Source organism: Misgurnus anguillicaudatus, chromosome 17, assembly GCF_027580225.2.
Source record: "Misgurnus anguillicaudatus chromosome 17, ASM2758022v2, whole genome shotgun sequence".
Classification (NCBI taxonomy): domain Eukaryota; kingdom Metazoa; phylum Chordata; class Actinopteri; order Cypriniformes; family Cobitidae; genus Misgurnus; species Misgurnus anguillicaudatus.
The window spans coordinates 37,371,907-37,394,448 of NC_073353.2; the positions used below are offsets into that span (position 1 = coordinate 37,371,907).

The window sequence follows — 22,542 nt, forward strand, 5'->3', positions numbered from 1 at the left end:
AACCATTCCTGTCTAATAATAACTCAGGAAATAACGGCACAATGGTCCGAGATCTTAAACATGGCTTATCAGCAACTCTGCAGAGAATAGTCATGACTTTAGGCAACGTGCGACATCAACATTCCTCTCATCGCTGGAATGTGATCTGGAAGATTTGAGTGTTTGAAAAACAGAAGATTATCTGCAAGTTTTTATAAACTAGTCTCGGTAAAAACGTGATGGCAGGCAGAGTTGAGAGGATTGATTTAAACATTTAATTTAGTACAAAATACTACTTACTAAAGATGTAATTAGCAACCAAAAACAAAATTATCTAAAAAGCAGGAAACTTCACATTAAAAATACACTTCTGCTACTTATCTCCTAATATTTGTATTTTGACTATATATATATATATATATATATATATATATATATATATATATATATATATATGAAGAGTTTGGTTCCAAAACGCGATAAACGCCATTTTTGAAAAAAATGAGTTACGGCCAAAATCAGTATTATATCAGGTCAGTAGTTAAAAGTAAATAATTAATTTTACGCAAAATCCAATATCCGCCGTGTTATTCTGTCATCTTTTCTCCCTTTTTTCCCAAAATGCGACAAAAGCCACTCCTGCTTTTTTACAGAAAGCAATAAATCCATTTCTGATATTACAGCGGACCATTCACGCAATGTAAACAAACATGGCGGCGCGCTGAGTACACGGAGTCCTAGTTTTCCTAATCTACTTTGTACTTCCTGATCAACAAACAAAACAAAATAATACTTTAATAGCATTGCCAAACCTGTGATGGTTTTCTGTGACGGGAAAGAAACGTAAGCCATCAACAGCTAATAATTTCCGCGAGAGGCACTCGGTTGCTTGTTCTCCAGACAGCATCAAGCTTCTCATGCTAAAACATTGTGTTCTTACAAAGTAAGTGTTTTGGTTAATGCCATTAATGTTTATTTTTTAATCATTGTATACCACTAGTCAACTAAATAAATATAAAATGGTAAAGATGAATGCACATTTATACATTGATTTAATAGATTTATAGCATTTTGAAATAAAAAAAACTATCATGGATTTATTGCATTTTGTGGAAAAAAGAATTAGTTTTTATAATAAATCTTTGAAAATCAAGTTATGGATTTGAATTTTTTATGTTTTTATAACCTAAAGATGCTATGTGAAAGTTTGTAACAGAAAATAGTGGTTTTCATCTTGTCACTTTCTTGGTGTAGAAAACACGTTTTTACCGAAATTTGTCAAAATGGATTTATTGCGTTTTGGAACCAAACTCTTCGTATATATATATATATATCACATAACTATATACACAGTTTACACAGTTACTACTTTTATATCATCATTACGCAATGCTTATGTACAACAATGGCACTACAGACAATTTTATAAAGGACTGCCATGCCATGAGGTACAAAACATTTCGCAAGAACCACTTGACCCGAGTTAAACTAACAAAACCACACAAGCATCATTTGCATGTTTTGGACACTGTTATCAGGATGGTAAAGCTCATAAATGTGAACAATGGCCGCAGCCGAACATTTACAATAAGGGTCAAACTCATAAAGCGCAAAGATATAGAGGTCAGCAGTGGACACACAGTACACAAAACTGACCTTCTCTGGGAGGGTTGACCTACAGGAAGCACTTTATCTTCATAAAACCTCTTCATGGCAAACCTGTCCAGGGCTTGATCTGCACTGCATACCAAAGGAAACATTGTTTAATGAAGAGAAGATGTTTTATAAACCTAGCTTATTCTTGGTTAAAGAAATAGTTCACCCCAAACTATTTAATCATCAGATGTCAACAACAATCTGTTTATTTTATGCATATTAAACAAAATAGTGTGAAAGTTTTGCTTTCCTTTGAGTACAAAAAAGTCAGTTATACTTGTTTTATTGTTATACAATTATTTTTGGGTACAGTATTTCTTCAAATCCAATCCAATAGTGTTTATGAAATGACCACAAAAACATCCTGAATAGAGCATATGCATCAGGCATGAATTTAATAAGCACATAATTCAGGTCTTAAGACAAATCCCCCTTTGTAAAGCGATGTGATTTGGAGTTGTTTATCCCGCCCAGCTCCTGCTCATGTGTTACCTAACGCGTGTCCAGTCTTGTGATGTCTTTATCTAGTGATTGCTCAAAGGAACATCCTTAACTCAATCAACATAAACAGTATGCAGGTCTTACCTCGCTGATATGTTGCTGTAATGCATGTAAGCGGCTACAACCACCCCGGTTCGACCTCGGTTTCCCTGGACGGAAAGAGACAGACAATAGATTAGCAAATAACGCAGATGAAAGGTATATAACCATAAGGCCAATTAATAATGTGGAATGTAAATCATATTTTTCTTATGTCCTTCATACCATACTTCTTATGAAACATCCCTTATCACTGGGGCAGTACCCAATTAAAATGTCCTAATATATACCAATTAGCTATAAATATATATACATTTTGCACCAATATGTACCTCTCAGGTACTAGTAACTCTCAACGTGCAAAGATGTACTTTTTGAAAGGGAACTACCCCCAGTGATAGCTATGGACCATTTTTGAGCATTTTTTCTGACAGTGTAATGACATCATTTTCTGAGTGACATCATTATTTGTTTGGACATCAAAAACACAAACAGTACTATTAGCATCTGACGGTAATGTTTGGTGGTACTGGATGTTTTCCTACTCCAACACAGTTTATCCTACTGTTTCATACAATTAAAGAAATCACCAAAATATAATAACAAAATATAATAAAAAAATGGACATTCTTGTGGAAAATGAGAAGTTAAACTCAATTTCATTTCCGTTTTATCCTTGCCTTGTTTTTCTTGCCACTGAGTGAACAATTATAATTAATAACGTTTAAGTTCACTGAAAAAAAATGATTCATTTAATTTACTCAATGTTTTAAGGTAAAATGGTTGCAATCAATTTATTTAAGCTAAATTCAAACAAAACAAATTAGAAAAATAAAATAGTTTTGTTTAAATCCAGCTTAAATAAATTGACTGCAACCACTTACCTTAAAAAAAATTATTAAATTCAATGAATCATTTTTTTCAGTGTATAAGTTATACATAAATATACAAATGTATATACACATGTAAACATTTCTTAAATATATACATGCATGTGTGTGCATTTATCTATACAAAGATATTATACACAGTTCACACACATACAGTATATGATGTAAACTTTTATTCTATCGCAAATTATCGTTATGCATCCGTTAACTTATAAGATTTAATATTAAATTGTTGTTAAGTAAAAAATACAGTTGACGGTTGTCTGTGACTCGGTAAAAACAAAGCCAACATTTTATTTAATTTGAACGTGCAAACAGCAGCAATAGATCAACAGCAGAACCAGGATTCATCATATTACATTTTCATGCAACATTATATTATCAAAGAGAACACGATCAGTCCAGATGATTAATATCCAAAGAGGAAAGATTGTCTCTTTTTATCTACCATTTCTAAAGCAGGACACATTTCAAAAAGTTTTGCTATTGCGTCTTCTTTCTCAGTTTGTGCAAAAAGAGAGATGTTTATGATCAGGGTCTAGGACAAGAGGCGATCAGCGAAGGTCTGTAAGGACACGTGCGTCTCTAATCGATCTTAAATTCGTACCTTCGGTTAAACGGTCAATATGGACATCCTTAATTTGAACACAAGAATATTACCACCTAAGGTTATGTACTTTAAAGTAAATGCACACCAGGAATAACCCAAATCTTGTGAAACACAATCTTAGCATGAACACCCTTCTTTATTTTAATTTAAGTTTTCTTTGTCTCTGAATAAGATATTACCACCATCAAGCCATCGCCCCTTGTTTCCAGTGCTACAGAGAATAACACAGAACAACACAGGTTGCCATAACAATGCAACAAAGTTTATGGTTCATTTTGGCCAATTTTAATTCCACACCTCACATCCTCTCTGGGCGGCCCTATTGGGAATGTGTTATAGTACACGGCTTAGGGTATTTAATGGACTGAAATGTACAAGATGCATTTTGAGGATGTTGAAAGAGCAGTACATCAACATGACTTCTGAAAGCATAACTGGACCCATCTCTCTAAAATTGTCATTGGTCAATAGGCGCCTTTTTGGGTTTGCTGAAGTGACAGTTTGTGATCAATTCTCTGACATCATTACTGAACAATATTATTTGCATCTGTCAATGTTTTCTTCTACTTTTTATATTCCAATCATAATCATCCTGACATCAGTCTCCCACAAGGGACCGGTTTCTAAAGTTTCTATGTGTGGACGCCATCCCTTTCATTACAACGGCACTTAATGATACTGCTGTCCTCAAAACCAGCAAGATGTATTTTACAATCTAACTTCAAATGCCTTGTGATCGTTCTTCTGTTTAGAAGTGGTAACCAGAAATGTGAGTTAACCAGATGAGAGCATGATGAAAGAGTAGATTTAACTGTATTGTTTAGGAACACAGCTTGGTGTGAACCTCAAGACCGGGTCACCGAAGGGGTTTCAAAACAATGGAGGGGTCTAAACTGTAAAAGTAAAACCATAACTGTTTCTTAAAAAACTGCTGTTGTAAATCAAACCAACGTGATCTTTAATGCATTTACATAGATCCTTGGACCCTGATGGTTGTGCATGTCCTCTTTATAATGCAAATATATTGACATGTATTAAAAATGGCTGAAGTGTACAAATAGACACCCATGTTTATTAAGAGCTTGCTGAGAACGCCATCTACTGACAAAGCACTATGAACACTATTTATTTATAAACAATGGTTCACACCTCAGACGCTTTCTTAAAAGCCAGCAAAATCCAGTGACTAGTTTTCTCAAGAGACCCCCAAAGACACTGAAACACTACCTTATTGTGTAAGACCACCACATTGTGACTGTCTGCGTTCATCCATGTGTCCATAGCTTTGCAGATGCTGCAGATCTTATCCAGGGCTGGAGCGTGATGGTCCGGCCAGCCAAAATCCAGCACCTAAAGCAAACAGACACAAATAAGACCTCGGGAACTAATCTTTTCACATTCAAGTCAAAGCATACTTGAAATACAACTTACTTTAGGGTTGAGTTTGGAGATATCATATCGCTTCTCGCTGAGGTTGAAGAGCTGTAAAATGTTCACGTTTTATTCAAAAACTGTTTCAAAACTACTACTAAAACTCTCGTGCTCGAAGCTATTGAGGTCTCACCAAGTAGTTGTCTCCATGTTTGGAGCGTAACATGCTGGCCACCTCCTTTATGTTAGCGCTGTAGCTCTGTTCCTCTGCCGAACTTGGGAAGGTCACAGATATGATGCGTTCTGTGATGTAGACCAGATCCACTTCATAGTTTTCATCCATGGCCTGGATTAAACTCAAACTCCTGCGAAAACAAGAAGAGCGATCGGTTGGAGAACAGCAGTGAATGTGACTTCTTGAGGAGCCCATCGTGTGCAACAAAGTCACGTAATTTTGTTAAACAGTTCAGAAAAATCAAGCACAGTCTTGTATCTCACGGTACGTGACATCAACAAATCATGATGTTTTTCATAAGAACGCTTCATCTTAAATATGTCAGCGCCGATTAAATGCATTTCTGATGTTCAGTATGGCTTGAATGAAGTAAAGTGGGAAAAGATTGATCTCGGAGATAAACAAACAAGATATGAAACTATCCCGCATACCATGTGCACGGCAGGGCAGACCAAAGAAAACACAGTTTGGTCACTGGTGAGGCGTAAGTCTGCCAAAGACCAAAACACAACCAGACTCCGATCTCTGACCTCACTTTCTCCTCAGGTCTGGTTTTCAGGGCAATCAGATAAAAGCATATCAGGACAGCAAAGGCTACTATGCAACATTTTATGGCGTCATAAAGGGGATGCAATCCCAGAATGCTTTGTGTCAAACAATCAACGTGGAGGACTAAGCAAGAAATATGTTAATAACAAAGTTTTGATGCCAAGCTCTCTGTGGCTGATTTCAATCAAACTACAGTTTGTATTCAGTGTATTTTAAACAAACGCATGCAAATAACTCATGATGGTACATTACATATAAACATTGCACTTAAATCACTAGGAAAAACACCCAACATTGCACAACCCTTAAGAGACTTGACTAATCTCAGATTGAGGAAAATAAGAGGCGTAACTATGATTGAACAATCGTTTAAATATTCAACTCTCTAAAGTTAAGGTCACTCCTGGTCCTTCATAAAAAATAATTTGATAAGGTTTCTATATTCCTGAACATCATATCTGATCATGCACATACAACTACTGTACTAATAAAAATTTCCTTCCCATAGGAAAACGGGAATGCTCATCTTTTGGCAGAACATCAAGAGGATTTCATTTGAAGGGCTTCTCCACACAGATAGTTGCACAAAATAATGGACAAACAAAATAGTTGTCCTTAAACAAAATGGTTGTCTTTGTCTACAAAAGAGCAAAAATTCCCTGATAGCCGAATTGAGAGCAAAGGGCAGTGATGAATTTTGCAAAGCTTATTCTTAGTCTGGCATGACCACACCTAACTGAGACACGAGACCAACAGACTGGATGTGCTTCAGATCTCCCTGAACGTTCTCAAACACCGTATCCATTAGAAAAAACCTTGGAAAAACAGTACTTTATTTTAGAAAGGATTCAACATGTAACTTACCCTCACTGTTATCATCTTCTACTATTAAAGGGATAGTTTACCCAAAAAATGAAAAACCTTTCATCAATTACTCACCTTCATGTTGTGTTAAACGTGTAGAATAATGATGAAAGAATTTTTATTTTTGGGTGAACTATTCCTGTAAATTCTGACATTCAATTCAATTCTGGTGAAATATAAGCAATTTAAAAAAAATCATATGTTTAAAGTGCAAAAATTGACGTGTTTTTATTCTTAAAAAATAGCCAAATCTGTTGAGAACTACTTATTGCTTTTGTAAAGAATTAAATGGGGTAACCATGTTTCCCCACGGCTGGGCGGAGCCTCTCCTGCCATCTGTTGCAAATGATCATCCAAGATAAACGTGCTGTTGGTTATGTAATACATGTGAGAGAGAACCATTATTAGACCCTACATACATAACTGATCCCAGGGGAAAGTGCAGATTTTAAACAAAGTTTATTCTCAGCACTAATTCAAAAAAACTGTAATAAAGTATGAAAGACTGATCCAAACAGACCAACAGCACAAATCAAATGTAAGTGGATTTGTGAATGCTTTGAGAGTAAATTGAGATGTTTAATACAGCAGCACATGACAAAAGACAGACTATGAAGAGATTTCTGCTTACCTGGATGGTCTGCGTCGAGACTCCATGCTTTTGGTGGATTTCGTTGAGCCCTAAAATACAAAAAAATTCTAGTTAGGATTATAAGCACCGGTAAAGACAAAATAGTGTATAAAGACCAAAACTAGTTCTGCATTTGCTCTTGTATAAATGAGAAAGATCAGATCTGCTTTGCAGTTTTGCTCTGTAACGACACTCGGTGTGTTGTGTCAACTTTTAGGTAAATTGCACAAAAAGAGACACACTGTCACTCAGAATTTAACACATTGAATGTTCTTAATACTAAAAATAGGACAATTTTATATTAAATTTCTTTAAATAGCAGTATATACAGTACATAATGCAATTAAAAAGGGAACATATCATGAAAATCAGACTTTTTCCATGATTTCTATTATTGGGTCGCCAGCGCTTCTATTAACCTAGAAAATGTGAAAAAGATCAACCCAGTAACAAGTTTTGGTAAACCATTCTCTGCAAGCATGTGAAATAATAGGTCAATGAAATTTGGCTCCCCTTGTGATGTCAGAAGGGGATAATACCGCCCCTTATTCTGCACTATCCTACCATGGCACTGCCATTTAGTGCAGAGATCAGCTCATCTGCATTTAAAAGGACACACCCAAAATTTGCACACCAACAAAGTGGCAATTTTCTTTTCTTTTTTTGTGATTGTTGCGAACAAAAATCCCTGATCTTGCAGCATGTTTTCTTAAAAAATGTGATGGAATATGCTGGATATTTATGCAAATTTATGCGATGAAATTGCGGGAATTTCAATGATGTTCACGTCACATAATCACGTCACTTGATAACGTTCCCATGGCAACAGGGGACGTGGCTGCACTTGTATGAAGTAAATGCAACATTTTTCAAATTTGTGCTAAGATATATGTGACTTTTTGCTACGAAAATGCGGAGATTATGAGATCATGCAAGCCACGCATATTATGCCCGCGGAAATCTGTAATTTATGCGGCGAAAGTGCAGCGTATTTTAAAAAATGGACCCCCCTGCATAAATATGAGGACTTTGGCTGATTATGCACTGGATCATGCGATCGCATAATCACGTTTTACTGGAGGGACTGATCTATATGGTATTTTGAGCTAGAACTTCACATATGTACTCTGGGGACACAAAACATTTATTTGACATCTTAAAAAAATCTTGTGAAAGGTCCCATTTAAAGACAGCAGATAAGTACACAGTGCTAAAAAAACCTTACGAAATATTTACTTACATTTTACTACTCGTTCACTATTGATTGAAGGCTGTTGTCAGTAATTAGCCAATCACACAGCTATTAAAGTTTATTTTAAGTCCCCCTGTAGTTGATAATAGCATATAAGTTTTTCCTGTGACAGTTATTTCTGCATGCTTTAAAACAGCTTGAATGTAACTCTACACCCTTGCCTCATTAAGTATATGCGGATGTATGAATATGTTCCCACCTCTACTCAATCACACAGTTTGGGCCATAGATATGTATATACAAATTATTCCCTGCTTCCACTCTTTTGCACGGACCTAGATATATATGTAAATAGATGCTACATTCGGCAGCTTCAGAAACATATTCTCCTAATGCTGCATACACACCAAATGCAAAGCATTGCAATCCTCGCTCTAGATTACGCAAGATTTAACTTTGTGTCATAAGTTGAATATTTTTACTTGTGCGAAGACGCATTTAAGCTAAATAGCGCCTAATTTGCGTTATTCGCATCAACAAGCGCGAGTTTGTGCCTATTTGCGTCTTTGCATTAACTATGTATGTAATCTACTCATGCAAATCGTTGAATCTGCATTCGGTGTGTACGGCCTAAGTCCGGTTTCAGACAATGCATAAGTGAACTGTGGGTTTGCAGCAATAATCTTTTAGCGCTGATGTTAACAGGTCAGAGCACTGACACTGAGCGTGTGAGTATCACAGAACATAGCTGAAGCAACTGTGCTGCGATCATTTCAGTGCTGAGTCTATGTGGCATCCATACCTAATATTTATGGCTCGAACTACTGAACCACTCATTCAACTGTGATGATATGAAATACTCAGCAATGGGGTTGAATGATGAATTTGCACATGGTTTGTCTTAAAGCATATAAAAAACACACAGACATATAAACAGCAATAAAAACTTTTGATTTTTTTCCACTGGGGTGTAAGTTTTGGTTGGACTAATGCAAGGAGCGAAGTGATTATTTGTAATTTTGTAACACATTTCACATCTACAATCACAAAAACCAAAGTGTTCATGGTCTCATGCATAGTAAGGAACAGATGAGATCTCTCAAGCGTAAGAGAAGTCTGGAAAGATGGTTTACATATAAATGATGGTGCACCACGGTGCATGACGGACGAGACTAAAATTGAACAATGCTTACTAAGAAAACCCAACATCTAATTACACACAGTACTGGGGCCGGTCTAAAAATGTGTACTTTGTTTATGGTTTGCTATATGTAGAAGTCTTAGAATAGTAGAGAACACACAGCAACTATAGGGGAAAAGATTATCGGACAAGATTTCAATGGAGATTATCAAACAAGTATTCCCATTGAGCCAAATCATGTCAAATAAATATTTGAAAGCAAAAAATATATTTACTATTAAAATAGTGAATATAAATAGCATTTGCATAACTTCTAACCTAATAGCACTAAACTCACTGTCTGAATCAGTGTTGCCATGTTTGGCTAGTCAAACAAACACAGTAATGTGCGCCATGAACCACGGTGTTTACATCGAACGAACATACAAGTTGCTTGCTTATAGTTGTCCCTGCAAATTAAACCAAAATGTTTAAACATTTATAATATCGCCCATTATATCCTATAATGTTTTTTTTCTGTTTTACCATGGGAAGTTTGTTATTTAACTTTATGGATTCTTTTCATTAAGCCCTTAAGGTTATATTACGGTTTTAATGGATTCATTTCCTTCACAGTTTTATCTATTAATCTTTCTTTCCACAAATCCAGTAAATCCCACTACAATAATGTTTGTCTGTACAGTATTTCAGGACCAATCCAGCTTCAGATTGTAAAAGAACATTAGCACATTTGTAGCCAACAGACTTTTCTGTATACTGTTTATATACATGTTGCCGGAGCAGCAAACTATGAACATAAAACACAAGGAGACTCACAAAAAGCCATAATACAACAGAAAGACCTCTGCGAAGCCCGAGAGGAACATTACGACACACGCCCTGGCATTTAAGCCCCTCTCTCCATCCTCAATCTTCCAACTATCAGCACACTGTGCCAGGCTCCAAAAACATTCAGTTAATCAGCCGATAATTGCGACCCCCAGAAGGACAGCCAAGCAGGGGTAGGTGGGGGGTTGAAAGGGTCTCAGGCAGACTTGATCAAAACCAGCTGTAAAACGCTGCTTTCCAGCGGCCCCGGCAAATAACCCATCTGAGAGCAATGCAGCCGCTACACAAAGACACACAATCCAAGATGGACCAAAAGTTTGCAAGATCTGAACACCTCAAAAATCCAGGGGCCTACCTTGAACAGGTAACCTGTACTCCACCTCCAGGCATCGCGCAAGGAAGACAAGCGTCTTCGCACAGAGCCGTTGGGATTCATGGTTGGGAAGCAGGGTTCGTCTTCTCCTTACATTCGCCTTTTCCCAAACCGTGCCTCAACTTCCCGACTCTATTTTGGTTCTGTGCTTTGTCGAGGATGCCACATGCCTGGCGTCAAACTCCAGAGGACCGCAGCTTTCTTTCTTGCTTTCAAAAAGTTTCTCTTTGCCCTGTTTTGTTCTTCCCTCCCGCCTTCCAAACTCGCCTCCCTCTCGGACCCCTCCCTTTTCTCAGCACATCTCCCCCTCCTTCTTTCCCATGCTGCGAGCGTGTGTTGCTGCCACCCGCATTTGTTTGGATCTTCGATCTACCCTTTGCTCCCTCTCTGGGTCACACATTCAGCAGCTGATCGTTCCGACCGCCTTAATCCACCCAACAGTTCAACTATTCGCACTCGTGTCTTCACCAGCAAACCAAGACCCACCGCATCTCCTTTGAAGATAAAAACTTATAGTCCACATTAAGATGGTTAATCAAGTACGACTTGATGTTTGCAAAGCTTTTGCACTGATAAAAGCCACAGTTATAACAATTTTCAGCTCTCTCTTGGACCATTGTGCATTTTTCCCCAAACAGTTATCATGCAGTTTTGTCCATTTTTTGCCACTATGCCTTTAAGACTACTGTATTAATACATAAATGGACACTCCACTTTTTTGGAAAATATGCTAATTTTCCAGCTGCCCTAGAGTTAAATATTTGATTTTTACCATTTTGGAATCCATTCAGCTGATTTTGAGGTCTGGTGGTATCACTTTTAGCATAGCTTAGCATAATCCATTGAATCTGATTAGACCATTAGCATCATGCTCAAAACTATACTCTCATTCTGGCGCAATAATCAAGGACTTTGCTGCCGTGCCATGGCTGCACCAGGCGCAATGTTATTACGCAGCGCCTGAAAGTAGCCCCCCTGGTCACTTTTAATAGCAGGGGATTATTTTCAGGCACTGCGTAATATCATTGCGCCTCTTGCAGCCGTGTTACAGAAGCAAAGTCCTTGATTATTACGCCAGAATGAGAATATAGTTCCTAGCCATATCTGCATAGAAAATCGCAACTTTTTATTTTCCGTCGGTCTTAATACACGATGTAACTACAGAAAAGTCAAGTTTTAAATAGGAAAAATTTTGAAATTCTTTGGTCATTTTTGAGCGCGATGCTAATGGACTAATCCGATTCAATGGATTATGCTAAGCTATGCTAAAAGTGGTACCGCCAGACCGCGAGATCGGCTGAAGGGATTCCAAAACGATAAGAATCAATGTTTAACTCTAGGGGTGCTGAAAAATGCACATTTACAAAAAAACTGGATTGTCCCTTTAACTATAAAATGACTGCTTTAGTCACAAGCTGCTGATTTGCTGTCATGTTTAATGTAATTTTAATCTGGCAAGCCTATTTGTCCAAAAATGCTCTTTTAAATATAAATTTCTCTCGACCTAATGTCACCTCCTAGTCATAGATGTGACAAACTCAATATCCAGCCCTTTGATATGCCCCGCCCCCACTTCCTGTTTCAAAAGGATTTAAGCCAACACAGTCGCATTTCATTGGGTAACAATAACAATATATAGATTATAGTTCTGAAGAACAGACGGGTAGATGTGACAGCCAAAAACGACACCAAGTTTGCCAAACTTTCTAATACTTTTTACTCTCTTTATTTGCCAAGTATCTGTCCTACTACATTTACCTTACCTTACTTTATCATCCATTAGGTGCTGTTACTATGTATCATATAGTGATCTTTCAGGTTTCTCATGAAATTTTTGCATTTTTTATTCTTTCTGCACTATGAGTTTTTAAAGATATCTTATGTTTTCATAGTACAATGAACTCTTTCATCTCGTATATTCAAGGGAAAATTGATTCCTCATGATGAGACCCCTTTAAATTAGAGCCAAAGGGGATAATAAGTAAAATACAATGACTGTAGTCTAAGCAAAGACATTTCCAATGTATGACCGCATCAGTCACTGCTTAAGTGAAAGCATTAGATCCCACAGTCGGGCAAAGACAATTATTTTCTCCTGCTCTTAAAGGTAAAACAGGACCATGCAAAGAAAAGCCTGAGACAGGAAGTCACATGACAAACCAATCTTTAAATTCAATGTCCTTCCTATCATGAATCAAAGGTGTCACCCTAACCACAACCAAATGACCTAAAGAGACCCTAAAGAGTGAGGGAGGTACAAGTTTCCCACGATGCCTCAGGCCACAGGGACATGCAGATTTAATTATGGACACACCGGGTGATATAAAACATAGACATTGTTTTGCACAACTCAACAGCTGCAGTGATCTGGTGATCCTAGGAGGTATATTCCTGATTATTTACAGAAATCTATGATACTGAAAACAACACAATGTGACTAGTGACAAGTTCAGGATTGGAAATGTCCAGACACGTAGGTTTCAAGAAGTGTTTTTGTATCAGGGTACTAAAACTTACATAAGATTCAATTGTGCTTTACAGCCCGCGTTTAACACTGCTTAGCTACATCCCTCCGAACTCAAAGAGTTTTATTCTTTAAGAGCGGAGATGATGGCTGCTATTTAAAATCATTTTTTCCCTCAGAGCTATAGATAGCGAGGACTTGGAAATTGCTGCAATTATCCACCATGGCAACATATTATTCATGTGACTTTTCAACTTTAAAACATTTTATACTGGTCAAGCAACTACAAACGTATCAAAACAGTTTTTTTATTTGTTTCTGTACTTTGGGTGGCACCTCACGTGTCTGACTGGTCAAGGCAGTGTCGGGCGGGGCCCCCTTGGGGGCACGAGATGGTGCCAGGGGGCGCAAGTTTTAAAAAATACATTAATTTAAAGGCAGAGTGCACGAGTTCTGAAAAAGCTTTGGAAAAGGGAGCCCTACCAAAACACACTTGTAGCCAATCAGCAGTAAGGGGCGTGTCTACTAAACAACATTGTTGCGTGGGTTGCGTATGTGTGGGCGGGTCTATCAAAAGAAGGTCCAGATTCTATTGGGATGGGGCGTGTTTGTTTAGGTGATTTCAAATGTCAACATTGGCTTACAGAGATCTTGTATCCCACCTTTAAGATAAATTCTGTGTAGTTAAATCTCAGAAAAACGACTAGGCTTCTAACCAACAGCACTACACCGTATCATGTTTTGTTTTGTTTAATTCAAATTATAAGTTTGAGATTGTTTTATGACATGCATTTTCTTTAGATGGACACGAAGGGATGCACCCTACATGAGGGTGGGGACGCGCATCCCTAAAAATTTGAGAACCGCTGGATTAAGGGGACGATGACAGCCCTATACACTGCATGAAGATGGTTAACCCCAAATACAGTTACACAAACAGTACTTCCTATATTGCACATACATTTCTCTCCCCCCTTACGCACACACGCATATCTGGTAAATGTATGTGTCAAACTGATAAAATGTATAACAGTGTATAATGTTTTGAACAGCATACCAAATTTAAAACTAAGAATTCAGGACTGTAATGTTATGATACACCTCAAACAACAGCTGTCTAAGTTAAGGAGGAATGCGCACATGCCCGATTGTAATGCGATACTTCCTTCCTCAAGCCAAACATGAACAAGCTCACACCAGTGTTTTTATCATATAATACACTATATTATAGTGATCCATAAGAAATATTGCTTGTGGAGCTCTGGAGCATTGTGATAACAGTGCAAAAGGTTGTGGTTCGATTCTCAGAAAACACGCTGTCAGAAAAAAATGCTCCCAAGCTGTCAATGCATGGAGCAGTAGCTTTTAAAAAGGTCCTAATATGTACCATTTACTATAGGTATAGATATGTATCCATTTGGTACCAATATTTACTTTTGAGGTACTTACAGGGGTGTCATGCACCATTTTTTTTTAAGGGGCACACTGTGCATCTCACAGAAATTTGTGCATACACAGACATCTAACGAAATATTATAGAGCTTTCAGTCTTTTCAAATGGCACTTACATTTCTAACAATCTGAACACCCCTGCTTTCATGCAAAACTAACTTTCTTTGACTAACTTTCATATCAAATACTATTTAATCGAAATAATGATATATTGGTATCATATTTACATCTATAACGGCATGTTTTATTTATTTAAGTTTTAATAAATTATTTATTTATTTGTGTCATTAATGCATTTTGCACAACTGCATTATCCTATAAAATTAATGTAATTTTAAATCCATAAGGTATATAAACAACGAAAATGACATAAGCGATAGCCACGTGATCTACAAAAATGTGCAGATAAAATTATTAGAAGAACGCATTATTACATCAAATTTTACCTCATATGTGAGTATGTGTGATTCCGCGCCCCCGTGAACTCTGGCGAACTTTGGCGTTGTACCACCAAGATGAATCTAGAAACCTACTAATATAACGTCGACATTTTAAACCATACATTTTCTACACAGAGGAGGCTAACTGTACATTACATTTCCTGGGGTTTGGAAATGTTGTGAGCGTTTCTTACAAGTTTTAATTCCTCGGATAGCAAAATGCAGCAGTAAAAAGCCCGTGAGAGCGCTGAGACGCTAATGATGCTGTGACTGCGCTGTCTGCAGTGCCTGCCGCCAGAATAAAGTAATGTAAAATGATAAAAACGGCGAAAATCTCAGAAATTGTGCATATTAAACAGATTAAAAGTCAAATAACAGATTAATAGACAATTCTTTATTTTGAGGTTGCATGCAAAATCCATTTGGCTCAAAAAAAACAAGGGGGCACGTGCCCCCTCAGTTTGAATGGGCATGACGCCTCTGGGTCCTTATATGAACTCTTTGGGTACAACGTTTTAAAAGATTTACTTTTTGAAAGAGTACCTCCCCAGTGAAATCTAGGGATCATATTTTGACATTTTTTTCAGTGCACTAATAAAATATATAGCTTAAATGCACTGTAAGCCACTTTGATTTGCATAAATGTAAAACCATTACAGTGCATTACACAAGCTGCATGGTTGATGTGTTTAAAGCATGGTAATATAAACTGAGTTGACACTGTTTAAAATTCTTACATATTATAATAAAAACCGGCAGGTCCAAACAGAGTTTCAAGTTTAGTCAATGCAGTAAAGTAAAATGTCATCTGAAGTTACTATATCTCACATATTAACCTAAATACTGTATGTAATATATCATACAATAAGAGGAAATCAACAAAGGCGAATTGTGCTCACAGCTGGCATCATTTAGACTTATTAGAGGCATGTTTGTCTGAAATGCAGTGACTTAATGTAAACATTCACAGCACATCACTATACAGTACCAACATACGCTTTGTGCATGGACAAGAGGGGGTGCGTGAATCACACGCAGCGCTTTAGGCTCAAATATCTCATGCTAAAGTGGCGAAACAGTTTTGTAAAATCGCTCCAGAGGCCTATATGTAGGGCTTTCTCTTTATGGCATCTCCTTGGGCTACGATTCAGCTCAACAATGTCGCAATAAAACGATCTAATGATGTTTCAGAGGGACCATAAGAACCTGGGAGAGTCCGTTTCTCAGTGTCTGAAGATGCATGTTGCTCCTCTAAACAAACGTCTGAATTTTATTTGGATCTGTGCAGTTAGTCATCTGCAGCTGTGTCTGGCCGAGTGTGAGCGTTACTCACAGGCACGAGGGAGCGGGAAGAACACGGTGGATGGATGGAGAGCTTCTCTAAGGGGGGTTACGCCCCATGTGAACGAACATGCTTGCATAACTTTCATATGGATCTCTTCCTCACTAAAAATTAAAATCATCCTCAAGTCATATGCTGTTGCTTTTCTGTGAAACATAAAAGAAACATTTTCGCTTTTATCCGAAGTGACTTACAGTGCATTCAAGTTATGCAAGTGTGTGCATTGCCTGGGCATCGAACCCATGACCTTTGCACTGCTAATGCATTGCTTTACCATTTGAATTACATACTACTGTGTGGAAAGACTTCTTTAAATATGAAGATTATATTTTATTAAAGTTTTTCAAGCTTTATGTGTTCCTATGTGTAAACAAATAAAGACCTTTTCTTTTCTTGGGTGAACTGTTTCTTTAAAACCTTCTCATACAGCGATTGGACGGTCATGACAGCCCCAGTAAGGCTGTGTTTAGCTAATCCAACCAATAATTTGAGCTTCATCACTCCGTGAGGTTTAGACTGCTGAAGTTTAGACTACAGCACATGCTTAGCAACCGTGTTTGCCAACCACGTAAATATTTATATTTTAAAGCAGGTTTTTTTAAGCGATTAGAGTCGGTAATGACTTGACAGCGTGTCAGACACATCATGTGATGTTGTTCATACACTAATATGGTTGTTAAACATGGTATTGAATACTCACGGTTGTCTCTACATGCTTCAGAGGCAGGTCATTGCTGGGAGCCTGAGAAATAAAGAGAAGGAAGGAATTAAGACAGCATCCAGCAAACACACTAGCAGAGGAAAACAACTTCAGAAGACACCTGAAAATAGATTTGATAACCCATAATAGTCACACTAAAAGAACTAAAGAACAACATCTTGTTATGAACTCTGTCTGTGTACCCTGTCTTGTACTCTTATTTTGAAGTCATGTCTGTGTCATCCATGTCTGTAGTTCTTTGTAGTTCTTTTGTTCATTGGTCCGTGTGATGATTGTTCCCCAGGTGTGTCTTGTTTTCCCTGATTACTCTGTGTATTTAAGCCTAGTGTTTCCAGTGTCTGATGTCGATCGTTATTTGATGTTATGGTGTTTTCGTGTTCCGTGTTATTGGGTCCTTGTTGGACTTCCTGATATGTTTTGTTTGTTTGTTGTTATTTTTAATAAAACTCACTGCATTTGGATCCGCATCCTGTCTTACCTGGATTTCACCCGTAACAGAACGATCGACCGCTCAGGATCCAGCAGCAATTCCTCGTTCCCGTGATTTTCCAAGATCCCTGGTGTGTTCCCTGTGTCCTCATGCTCCGTGTCGGCGATATCCGAGTGCAAGTTTCACCCCCCACCACGGAGGAAGAATGGTGGAACGCACTCGCCAACCTGACTTCCCTCCGGCAACAGGGGAGACCTGTGCGCTGTTTTGCCCAGACTTTCTGGTCTTTTTCGCTGGGCCTGGACCTCTGTGACTCGGAACTTAAAAATTATTTCAATGAATGTCTCGATGAACCCGTGCCGCAGCAAGAGGTGGACGGGTTGCAAACACTCGATTTCTGGGGCTTCGTCGGTTACATGCACAACCGTGGCCGATGGAATTTGTGGGAGTTCCCCGCCGAAAGACCCGCAGAGACTGTTACATCACTCAAGCCAGTCATCATGAAACCAACGCATTGCTCACGTCATCGGCGGCGGAGGAAGAGACCCAAGGCTGAGCGAGCTACTGTTAGCACGGACGCTAGTTTCCCGAGTCCTGTTTCCCCTGTGTCACCGCCCGTGCTGAAGATGGCCGCCACGTCATCCCACTCCATGCCTCAGTTCGCTGATGTTCATCCTGCCCCAGTATTCGAGTTTGCCACAACTATACCAGCCCCGACTTGTCAGAAAGCCACCATCATCACCGTTCCAGTAGTTAAAGGTGCAGTAGGAACACCCGCACCCATTCTCGAGATGGCTCCCATACCCGAACCAACTCATAGAATGACTGCAACACCCACTCCACTTCACCAAACTGCTTTGATGAACTCTCCAGCACTGCCAAAAATCCGACAGTTAATCACCAGTCTGATGGATGTACCATTGGTATCCGTACGGGTGGCCGGGGTGCCCCGTCCTGTGGTTTCCAGCTCCGTGGTGCATAATAAGTCTGAGGTATGTTCTCTGCACTCAGTAATTTCCATATTTGGCATGGCTTTGTGGAGTGTGTGGTCCGCGTACTGCTCTTCTGTCTCCTATGATGCTTTCCAGGTATCCATTGAGTCATCTGAGCCCATTGAGTCCTCTGAGCCGAGTGAATCTCCCGATTCCCCTGAGCCGAGTGAATCTCCCGATTCCCCTGAGCCGAGTGAATCTCCCGATTCCCCTGAGCCGAGTGAGTCTCCCGATTCCCCTGAGCCGAGTGAGTCTTCCGATTCCCCTGAGCCGAGTGAGTCTTCCGATTCCCCTGAGCCGAGTGAGTCTTCCGATTCCCCTGAGCCGAGTGAGTCTTCCGATTCCCCTGAGCCGAGTGAGTCATCTGATTCCCCTGAGCCGAGTGAGTCATCTGAGCCGAGTGAGTCATCTGAGCCGAGTGAGTCATCTGAGCCGAGTGAGTCATCTGAGCCGAGTGAGTCATCTGAGCCGAGTGAGTCATCTGAGCCGAGTGAGTCATCTGAGCCGGGTGAGTCATCTGAGCCGAGTGAGTCATCTGAGCCCCATTGGTCAGCTAGTGTGGTCACCGCGATGCCCCAGAGACTCTTTGTCGTCACCAAGACTATGGCCAGTGCTGAACTCTCTGCATGTCCTAAGAAGACTGTCCCCAAGCTCTTTGCCCTCACTGTCTGGTCTGAGATGTCAATATGTGAACTCACTGCCCTGTCTAACCAGGCCCAGAGGGCCTCTCTCTGTTCTCTTCTACCCAGGTTCAGGATACCACCAGCACCACCCTGGTATCCAGTCCCTCTCTGGTCTCCGGCTCCGCCCTGGCTTCCCGCCCTGCCGGCTCCGCCCTGGCTTCCCGCCCTGCCGGCTCCGCCCTGGCTTCCCGCTCTGCCGGCTCCGCCCTGGCTTCCCGCTCTGCCGGCTCCGCCCTGGGTTCCCGCTCTGCCGGCTCCGCCCTGGGTTCCCGCTCTGCCGGCTCCGCCCTGGTTGCCAGTTCTGCCGGCTCCTCCTTGGTCCCTGTCTCCGCCCGCGGCTCCTCCTTGGTCCCTGTCTCCGCCCGCGGCTCCTCCTTGGTCCAGCCTCCGCCCGCGGCTCCGCCCTGGCTCCAGCCTCCGCCCGCGGCTCCGCCCTGGCTCCAGCCTCCGCCCGCGGCTCCGCCCTGGCTCCAGCCTCCGCCCGCGGCTCCGCCCTGGCTCCAGCCTCCGCCGTGGTCCCTGTCTTTGCCTACGGCTCCGCCCTGGCCCTTGGACTTTCATGGCCTTGGCCCACCATCCCTCCCCCGGGTCCACCTCCATGCCACCGCCCTCCTAGACTGTTGTACTTTGGGGTTTTCTGGGGGGCGTCTGGAAGCCGCCCTTTGAGGGGGGGCTATGTTATGAACTCTGTCTGTGTACCCTGTCTTGAACTCTTATTTTGAAGTCATGTCTTTGTCATCCATGTCTGTAGTTCTTTGTAGTTCTTTTGTACATTGGTCCGTGTGATGATTGTTCCCCAGGTGTGTCTTGTTTTCCCTGATTACTCTGTGTATTTAAGCCTAGTGTTTCCAGTGTCTGATGTCGATCGTTATTTGATGTTATGGTGTTTTCGTGTTCCGTGTTCTTGGGTCCTTGTTGGACTTCCTGATATGTTTTGTTTGTTGTTATTTTTAATAAAACTCACTGCATTTGGATCCGCATCCTGTCTTACCTGGATTTACCCGTAACACATCTATTAGCTTTAAAGTCATCTGCGACAGTTTACCTCAAAGTTTTTACAATGGCGGCTTTAGGCCAGGACGCATACTGTGCAATCAATTTCAAATAAGACAAACATGCATTTCGTTAAATAATTTGTAAATACAATCTCATATGTTATTAGTTATGCATACTCAAATTTCATTTAAAGTATAAACTTCACTTGTCAAGATGAGTTGCAGTACCCAGATAGGGCTGCGTTATTAATTTCGGGAGGTGTTATCTGGGAATAACCAAACCTCGGAATGTCCCCACTGGCTAATCAGAAACAATTATTTCAGAGCAACAGGTAATATTCAGTCCCTTCAGGATATCGCCCATTTTTTATGTGATTTTTGCAATGAAAAAGGACACCAATGCTTGTATAATTTTCAATTAATATTAATAAGTTCGTAAGTAATTAAATAATTAATTAAACAGTCAGTGATAAAATAAAAACAGAGAAACAAAATGAAATCTTGATTTTTTTTAAGGCAGATCTTATAAAAGTTTATGCACAATAGCCAAAGTCCAAAACTAGATTTTCCCTAAACTGTGTTTACTTTTGTGTTATTATGTGTGTATGTGACCGTTCAAGTGCAAAGCCTAAAAGAAGTTCGGTCCTTACGCGCTGACAGGCAGCACATGCGCACATGTTTGCTAACGCTGAGATGATAGTGGACAGATGCCTTTCTCCAAGTTTCAAGTACAACTACAAAACAGTAAATTATAATGCATTGATATTGCTTCACCTATTTTTTTAAATTTTTTGGGGGGGTTTTTATGTGAGAGAGCAGGTGCGTCACACAGACCTTTCACGCATGTATCTTCATGAAAATAATCCATTATAGTAGCTTACAATTAAAAACTTTAGAATTAAAGAAGAGATAATGTAGGATCGCAAAACAATGCGACATTTTGATGATGTTGCGGTGTGTTCTGTGATTGCGGAAATACTGCAGGGACTGAATAATGCCCCCTACAGATTACAAGCGACACCGAGCGGCACAATCCTATTCATTTTAATGGATAGCAGGTAATTTTCGGTGACAGGGAGAGTTGGCAACTGGATGGGGGTGTCCAGCGACATTTTGTTTTGGTTGACATTTACAGTACAATGCAACATTTGAAACCTTACCAAAATATTCATGCAATTCACATGAGAATAAACTGTCCTCTCATTGGTCACTCTGCACTTGTGTATTGGCAACAAGATCTGATCTTATCATCACCGAATCCGAGCTTATGTAAAGAGACAGAAAAGAATTGTAGCAAAAAGGCAATTATTTTTGGTGAAGTATTTAACGAATATAGGTTTTTGCAAAGTACTGTTAAAAAATACATTGCACAATTTCCCTATTTGTAAATGTAATGGTGACACTTTCAAACACCATCAAAAGGTAAAAGAGTAGACATGCGTAGGTGCATCACTAAACAGCCTGGATAAATATTTAGACAGGGCCGCATAGCTCCAGCATTACTGTGAAAGGGGGAAGTCTTCCCAGTGGCCAAGGAACACCATATACAGAAGTTTAACACCGAACTTTTTCCCCCGATCAGCTCTGAGGTCCTGAGCCAGGGAAGGTATTTATTTATGAGGTCTATGGCCCTTAAAAATCCATGATGTCATGGGCTAGTATGAGTCTGTCCAGACTCCAAGTACCCATATGAGACTAAGATGGCAAACGAGCTCCAGACATTACTGTGTTAAGACAGGGGGACATGGGTAAGATAGAGCTGTAAATGGTGAGATATCTGGACACATATCCAGTAATGGGTTCTTGAAAGTCCAGTTGAACTCAATAGGATGGTTAAAGACAGTAGATATGTGTATATAAACACATAAATGACATCCAGGAAACTGAAACATAAGATTCAGAAGAGCTTCGGTCGAGAGGCAAAACCTCAGGCTTTTGAGGTCTGAGTGGTCAGTGATGTAATGTGAATCATCGATTCTCTGTACTCCGCAAGAGACCCAACACGTCCGTCTCAATTCCTGAGAAAAAATGCTCAGGGAGCTTTCCAAAAGTAATAAAGCTGGAGAAAAATTATATATGCCGTCTGTACTACCGTCGCCCCCAAAATGGCTTCCCAGAGTTGAGGTTCAACCGCTAACTAGAGCTCATCCATTTCACCAACACC

General features: G+C 39.8%; 1 protein-coding gene across 14 annotated transcripts in view; it reads right to left on the bottom strand.

Moving 5' to 3' along the window:
- The window catches only part of tns1b (tensin 1b), a 282,589-nt gene that overhangs the window by 71,501 nt on the left and 188,546 nt on the right, over positions 1-22,542 (bottom strand). For 13 of the 14 annotated variants that reach the window (XM_055215157.2, XM_055215158.2, XM_055215155.2 and 10 more), the window contains 7 exons: positions 17,258-17,299; positions 7,326-7,375; positions 5,240-5,411; positions 5,107-5,157; positions 4,903-5,025; positions 2,221-2,285; positions 1,636-1,719 (listed from right to left, as the gene is read on the bottom strand). In XM_055215157.2, the coding sequence (XP_055071132.2) occupies positions 1,636-1,719; positions 2,221-2,285; positions 4,903-5,025; positions 5,107-5,157; positions 5,240-5,411; positions 7,326-7,375; positions 17,258-17,299 (587 nt within the window). Of the gene's footprint in view, positions 1-1,635; positions 1,720-2,220; positions 2,286-4,902; positions 5,026-5,106; positions 5,158-5,239; positions 5,412-7,325; positions 7,376-10,841; positions 11,096-17,257; positions 17,300-22,542 lie in introns of those variants that run through there. The other variant, XM_055215163.2, reaches the window with a different exon arrangement.